General features: G+C 38.4%; 2 protein-coding genes across 2 annotated transcripts in view; one reads left to right on the forward strand and one right to left on the reverse strand.

Moving 5' to 3' along the window:
* Window positions 1-3,713, forward strand: part of LOC122518012 — a 48,959-nt gene extending 45,246 nt beyond the window's left edge. The window contains exon 3 of the mRNA XM_043636655.1: window positions 1,389-3,713. Coding sequence (XP_043492590.1) covers window positions 1,389-2,333 — 945 coding nt within the window. The 3' untranslated portion in view covers window positions 2,334-3,713. The remainder of the gene's footprint in view (window positions 1-1,388) is intronic.
* A 516-nt stretch (window positions 3,714-4,229) lies between these two features.
* Window positions 4,230-7,663, reverse strand: LOC122517915 (glutamine amidotransferase-like class 1 domain-containing protein 3A, mitochondrial). The gene is made up of 4 exons (XM_043636533.1): window positions 7,553-7,663; window positions 4,920-5,209; window positions 4,669-4,832; window positions 4,230-4,602 (listed from the first exon to the last, which is right to left on the reverse strand). Exons 1-4 carry the CDS (start codon window positions 7,661-7,663, stop codon window positions 4,388-4,390), a joined length of 780 nt encoding a protein of 259 aa, XP_043492468.1. The 3' UTR covers window positions 4,230-4,387.
* Window positions 7,664-7,983: the final 320 nt, after the last annotated feature.

Below are 7,983 nucleotides of genomic sequence, written 5' to 3' on the forward strand. Positions count from 1 at the left end.
ATAACGAAAATGGTAGATTATGAACGGATTGTAAGTTGGAAAATTATAACGAGCCGATTCACTTGGAGATCGTAAAATCCTTGGTCCTTTATTACGTATAACAAGCAAACTATATTGCAATACACATTTCTTCCGTTCGTCTTTCCTACTTGCATAATAATTAATTAAGACACACGCGAGTTAGAGATAGTATTACTTTTAATGGAAACTAATTTTTATCTATATATTATACATTTTAATCGAGAGAATATTTAAAATATTATTTTAATTAAATATTTTTCATAAATATATATATAAATATATATTTATATTTATTATTTTATTATATTTATTATATTATTTATATATAAATATTTTTCATAATTCATAAAATATTTTTTCCATCTAACGATAAATATAATTACGAAAAACATTAGTTTAACCGTCGATTAAAATTGTTGTCGGAATTTTGATTCGATCGTATCACAGCCACGTATAATAATAATAATAATTAGGAATATAATTTAGAGAGTGGTAAATAATAATACGTATAGATCGTAACATAATTGACCCGTGATAGTTAGGTATGTAGAGATATATCGGTAACAATGCTAGGCGTGTCGTCGATGTGTCGCAAGTCGACTCGCGTGAACGCACGCATGCACGCACGCGCGCGCACGTGCGAGAGGCTGGGATTGTAATAGAACGAGTTGCGATGGTGGTGGGTTGGTTAGAGACGTGGGCACCTACACACCAACGCATTCGCGAGTCGCACCGACGGGATAACTAGTTTCGAAGAAGGCGGTCGCTGCCACGAAGATGCCTTAAATGTCAAGGCAAAGAAAGACGTCGCGGCCCAGTCGGATCGGATGCTGAACTTTGCATCGTCGGTGTGCTTTTCCCTCATCCTTCCATTCTGAAAATATTCCCATTCTATACGCATTTGACAGATTGTTCTTTGCAATTGCATTAGCTTTCTCACTTTTTTTCTTATCAAACGTATATCAGCTAATCCCGGATGCTGAACTTTGCATCGTCGGTGTGCTTTTTTTCGCTCATCCTTCGATTCTGAAAATATTCGCATTCCATGCATTTGACAGATCGTTAGATCTCCGCGATTGAACCCTCGGACCTTCGGTTTATTCTTATCGATTAAAACTAACTGCTTAAGAATTTATCCAGATAAAATCTAATCGGTCGGACTCTTGTTATTAAAATCAAGTTATTCTTGGTAAAGTAATACTCATATGTTTTATCTCGTATCGAGTAGTAGTACAGGTATTTGTATTATAAATGAAGCTTTCTAACTCGTTGAACTTTCTCTGACTTGTAAGGAACTCTTATCGTTAGAAATGCCAACTGGAAAGAAAATCAAGGTAATGAGGAAATAATTCTTCTTCCTGTTGCAGGATTCCATAGCATCCGCGTCGGAAACCGGCGAGGATTATGCGGACGGCGATGATTCCGACATGTATATGGAGACCGATGGTGCGGAAGAGACGATGACGGATGATCGCGAAGAAAGTTCAACGGAAAGGATCGAGTTAGATACGACGACCATGAAAACAAATGACAAGTGGAATGACACGAGTACGGAAGAAATTAATGGGAAAGATCAGGAAACGAAGAATACCGAATTATCTCCACGAGCTCAACAACCGTCCCAGGATGCCGATAAAAGCTTGGAAACCGAGAGTCAAAACTTCTTTCCATCTTTCGCTGAATTATTCAGTAATCACAGGTTGCCATTGAACGATCAACAGCAAAGATACAGACCCAACAGGTTCTTGGGTTACTTCCAACGCGATCGCGGAGTCTACCAATCGGCATCGGCGTCGTCCAAAGAGGTGCAACATCCTCTTTTGGGTTCCGGAAACTTCGGAGTTATTCGGGGTGGAACTTACTATCCCGAAGATAAAGAGAACGAAGAGTATGCAGTTGAAGATACTCTGTATAATCCTTACTATCACGGTACGACTGGTCGCGCTCGTGCCAATTACTATAGGAACCCTAAACCTCAACCGGTCAGGGGAGGAGACTTCTTCGCGAACTTCCGCGATTTCGCGGACATCACTGCACCACCCAAGTCGAGTTTCTCTCATCTTTCGGTGGTATACGCGAACAAGAACGGTAGTTCCACGGGACGTATCACGGAACCTAGAAACATCATCGAAACTCTGAGAATGTTGGAGGAAGAGGAACAACGATCGAACGTAATGGAAACGGCGACCACCGAGATCCCTAGGAAGAAGCTCAGCAAAGGGAAGAGGAAATTGATCAAGATGAAACAATACGACGAGGATAAGGCGAGAAGATCTCGCGTATCGGTCGAACCGCTTTTAGCATTGAGTTGAAAACTGAGTTCGTACTTATTAGTGTTTACGGTTTAGAGAAGGGACGACAAACTTTGGGATAACGTCCTACGCGTAAATAATTTAGCCCTCGAGAAAGATCGATAACTAAGGTCCTCCCTCCCTCCCTCCGCCAATTACTCTTTCGATTGTAGGAGGTCTGCGAAATTTCTTCTTAAGTTTGTTCAGAAAAATTAGCTCATTTCTCGAAGGATCCAACACAGAGTGGGTCGGAAGTATAAGATATAAATATCGTTATCGATGATACGATATATACGTAATATCGTAATAATATAATAACTATATTAATAGTTAAAGTATTAGGTATTCATTAATTAGATATAAATAATTAATAGGAATGATCGTAATATTGCGTATACGTGTGATATTATTGGAGAGATGTGTCATCCAATGATGAAAGCTAACGATTATTATCATCATCATCGTCGTCATCGTCATCGTCATCATCATCACCTATCGATTCATGGGCACGCGCCAAATTGATCGTGCGAGAGTGGCGCATGCACTTTCGTTACGCTCGAGTACACCTGAATACCGGAACGAGTGAACGAGTAAACGGAGAACGACGACACGAGCTCTTTCGCTCTTTCGAACGTTCGATAAAACGTGGGCTTCGAGAGTATACACGAGTCCAGGACAAACGGACGGACGAATGGACGGTTAGACAGACAGACAGACAGACAGACAGACGCACGCGACTTATCGTCGTTCTGCTCGTGACTGCTCTCCTACCGCGCAAAAACCATCAGCGATTTATTTGCATGTTACCTCAATCCACTTTCCACGGCGCTGCACAAATGCAACGAAATGCATTCTGCATCGTATTCGATACCGCGGGCAAGTCGGTCTTCCTACGGGCTCGATCATCGTTGCGTTTTTTTTTCGAATTACTGCGGGTAGAAAATTAGAAAAAAAAATAAATAATCTATATAAGACTTTTATATTATTGTTAATCGTCAAAATTTATATGGGATTGGTTGGAATGTTAAGAAAAATAGAAAGAAAGAAGAAAAAGGATACTACGATCGACGTAAAAACTAAATACACTTTTCGTTTCTTTTTTACGAACGAAATTTTGTTCGTTTCGATTTTTTGTAATGTCTTCCCATACGTCATACGTGGTATTCGCTAAGTTTGATCCTTTTATCTTTTAAGTATCGTACTTAAATATAAGTTAGACGTAAGTTTGCCTCGTTTCATTTAAGATTTAGAGATTATTTGATCTTAGTTGATAATTGTGTCGTAATATTATTAAACGTATCTTACGTTAGAGTGTATTGATAGGTCCTTCGATAGGCCGTAAGTATTCGTTAGATTTATCGACGTTCAAGTTAAAAAGAAGCAAAAAAATGATAAGAAAAAGTAATAAGAAAAGAAGAAGATGATAAAACGATTTAACCAATAAAGACTGCCCAATTCTCTTACGATCGTCTCTGATCTACGAAAGTAATTTGAATTATTATTAGTATTATTATTAATATTATTATTATTATTATTATTATTATTAATATTATTAATATCTTTCTCGCTGATGAGATTATTTTTTTTCTTTTTTTACTCTCCCGGACCTTCCTAGAAATTTGTTTCTTTCTTTCTTTGATATTATTATTATTATTATTATCTGAAGTATGATCGATCGCATGACACTTCAGGAAATCACGAATGCGACGATTTCCTCTTCATCATCGAGGACGAAATTCCCGGCGAATTTGATTTGCACGATCATTCCGCGCGGATCTCTAACGCATTGTTATTTCATTTTGTTGTTGACTATTGTAATTAGTTTTATCGTTAGGTTTATTAATCTATAAGAACAACAAAAAAATAGAAACGTAAAATGTACGTATGTATGTATAATATATTCGTAAAATTCGTGTCTCTCTCGTTCTTCCCTTCCTCTTCTACTTTTATTATGTTCATTGTACACCGTGAAATATGTATGCGTGATAAGAACAACGTGATAAGAAAAAGAAAAGGAAAACGGACAAATTTGAACTGTCGACCGAATCGAGCAACTTTCCATCACTCGGAAACTTTCACTGTCGAATGCACTTCTTCAACATCGTGATGAGTTTCCCGATGCCGGCATGTATTTCCGCGTACGATCCATGTTTGTACATCCATGCAGGTGTACTGAAAACGTTGTACTTTTTACACCTCGTAACCCCCTTCACATCCTTCATCTCCACCTTCGCACCCATCTGTTTTGCTATGTTAATCGCTTCCGCGTACGGCCAGTCGTCCTGGGAGCCTACATTTTTCGTAATACTCATTCGTTAAACAGATGAAACATGCAATTTTTCGAGGATATACTTACAATCTTTGCCGAGAGTTATTTTAACGCCTTGTAAAACTCGAGCAACGAGAACACTCGTGATGCACATAGCACCTATCGGTTTTTTGTCACAGGTAAAATCTCGAATCAATTTTTCTAAATCGGGTATCACCGTACAGTCGCATCCTTTGCTAGCAAAATCGCTTCTATGATATGAAATATCAAATAAAATAATCAAAATACGAGCGGAGATGATAAGATAATGGTTAAACGGAAAAAAAAGAAGTACTGACAATGTCCGTACGGCACCGAATCCTCCAGGAAGTACCAAACCAGCGTGATGACAAGCTTCGCATTCGCATAACGGTTGGATACAAGTACGAGCTAATCTCGCAGATTCGACTAATGCGTTTCTAGGAGGAGAATTACAATCGGGCTCTTTCGTGTAATGATCGATCACCTCGCATATGTCCATGTCGGGTGCGTAAAACTTTGGCATCATTCCTTTCTCGCATATGTGAAACGTCGCCGACATGCATTCGGATATTTCCGTGCCGTCTAGATTACCGCAACCCGAAAGTACCTGGAATCAAATGAAATATTTCGATTATTATAGGGGACAGGATAAAACATCGAACGAGTTTCTAAAAAACATTTCGTATCGTTTCGATCATCTGGTTATAATACGACACTGTTACAGATTTTTCAAATGTAAGATCCGAGAATGGTCGCTTTCGACGACATCCTTTTTTTTTCTTTTTATTTTTTTTTGTAATCTTTCTTTCGTTTACATTTGATTTTCTTTCATTCGATATTGACTTTTACCGTTTCACGTTAGATTACAAATGCTAGATAAAGGCAAGTAATTAATTGCCTCCCTCGTAATGACTTTCGCGCGTACCTCGGATACGTTTTCTTGCAGTATCGCTATATAAAGGGAAACGTTAACAGTTTCTGGCTCGAGGCGTCGAGAAAACGTAGCGGTTACATCACGATGCGAAAGTGCATAACCGATATACTTTTTCGTTTGCATGCGAAACTAAACTGATTCGAAAGATATCTTCTATTTAACGTGTCAGTCTTACGAGATCTTATCGTAAATCGTACGGTTTTTTTTTATTATCCCTTTTTATTTTCATCGAGCTCGTTAATATCTTCCGTTTAACAGTCACGAACTTACGTGCGGGAAGAGTTAACGTTATGAAATTAAAATCTTTAACACACTCACTAGAGCGATCTTAGGAACATCGCAAGATTTGTCGTCTCTTCTCCTCGTCAATCTTTTAAATTCGTGACACGATGACGTATGAAGAAGATTAATCGAATTGATTGATTGAATTTTGGAGACATCGTTTCGAATAAACGTTCCTAAACGCGTACGCAACATGTTCTATTCTTTTTTTAATACAATATTTTTTTATTCGAAATTTGAATTTAAATTTGAATTTAAAATCACTTAATAATTTGGTTAAGGAAATCGAGAGAATTGACATTTGTCAGGTATGCGCGATACACGATTTTCTTTTGATCGATTTTTTTATTTAAACAATTAGAAGATTGAGTCTACGGAGACTATGGTATTTGAAGATTTCTAACTTACCGACTGTGCACGGTACGTATTATTTACCGATGGTAAAGTAGTTTTCTGCAAGAAGGAAAGTTCGGTATTTGTACGAGAGATGGCAGCACTATTCGAAATTGCGATCAGTGCCCTCGGTGTTTATTCATAGAACTGTATCTACTCTACAGGTATATTACATCTTCTTTGAATCATTCAAAGTTATCCAAATTTGTTCAAATATTTTATTTAAAAATAATCCCAAAAAATTATTTAAAAAAAAAATAAAAGAACAATAAGATAATCGAATAATCGAACTAAAATACAAAGTAAAAAAAAGAAAGATATCGAATGAAATAAGCCTTAGGCATAGAAAGGGAATCATCCCCGTCTATAAGTTAAACCGCTGCACAGAGATTGGTTGAAATTAACATAGAAAAAATATATTCGACTTAAGTTTATGGCTCGTATAAACCTTTATCGCGGTCTAGGAAGAATTTTGCGTGGAGACTATGAATACCAAACGGATAATCTTCGGTGTAGGCGAGATTTAACAAGGTGTACGAGCTCTGGAGAAAAATAATAAATTTCTCGGGTCCGAAGAAGAAGAAAAGAAAAGAAAAGGAAAAAGAAAAAGAAAAAGTATAATAATAATAATAATAAGAAGAAGTACGTAATACTTACTACAACAGCATCTTAGAATTTTTACGATGGTACCTTCGATATTTTCTTCGATCCCACGTAGGTAAATTTATCGTAGGGGAATTTTCCCTTCCCAAATTTCTTAAAAAAAGAAAAAAAAAAAGAAAAAAGAAAAAGCGCGATAGTATCACGTATGAAATAAGAGAGACACGGAAAGATCTCTCGTCCCTTTTATCATGAACGTCGGCGTCATCTTTACGTGCTGCCACTCGACGCGTCATATAAACTCACTTTATTCTAATTATCAGTCGAAGACGAGCGCACCCTTGAGTGCCGTTTCGTCGCTTCGCTATCTCAACGATCCCTTTTCGAGGAGGAGAAGAAGGCAACGAAGGCTTACGCATAATCTTATGTAAATCCTTCGTTACCCTTATGCTTGCACGTTCTTACGGAAAAGAGAGGGAGAGGGGAAGATAGAAGTGAACGAGATAGATAGATAGATGGATAGATGGATAGACAGGTATATAGAAAGATAGAAAGAGAAAGAGAAGGAGAAGGGGTTGCTTCTCGAGTTACACGACGAAAGGGACACACGCGTTAGCACGCATACACGCGCGCGTCCATACACGTACACGCGTATAACCGAGGCGGTGCTGCTGGGCTACGGCTTGTGCTAGGGCGCGAGACTTATATGAATGTTAAAATAAGTTTGAAATTGTCGCGGACAAGTTCATCCCCATGGGACCTACCCCACGAGTAATTCGACGGCGTTGGCGGTTTCGGCCTTTCGCCGAGTTTGCGACCAGCCACCGAATTCGCCGCAACTTCCGCGTACATGCTACAACCCCACCCCCACCCCTTGCAGAATCTACCCGCTTCTTGTCCCCCTTCGTCTCTCCTTCTCTTTCTTTCTTTCTTTCTTTTTCTTTCTTTCTCAATCTCTTTTCCATCGCAATCTTTGCCCTTATCTATCCATCTCTGGTACACGTAATTTGTTCGTCGTATCTAACAAGTACATTAGGAAAAGATCTTACGTTATCGTAGTCTTCGTCGCATTTTCCTTTCGTTTCCAAGGAAAATCTTATTACTCGTCGCGTGATTGCTTCGTTCCTTTCTTCTCCTAAGCTTTTATAGAATCTCTTCTGGCTAGCTAGCTA

This window comes from Polistes fuscatus, unplaced genomic scaffold, assembly GCF_010416935.1.
Source record: "Polistes fuscatus isolate 324 unplaced genomic scaffold, CU_Pfus_HIC Scaffold22, whole genome shotgun sequence".
Taxonomy (NCBI): domain Eukaryota; kingdom Metazoa; phylum Arthropoda; class Insecta; order Hymenoptera; family Vespidae; genus Polistes; species Polistes fuscatus.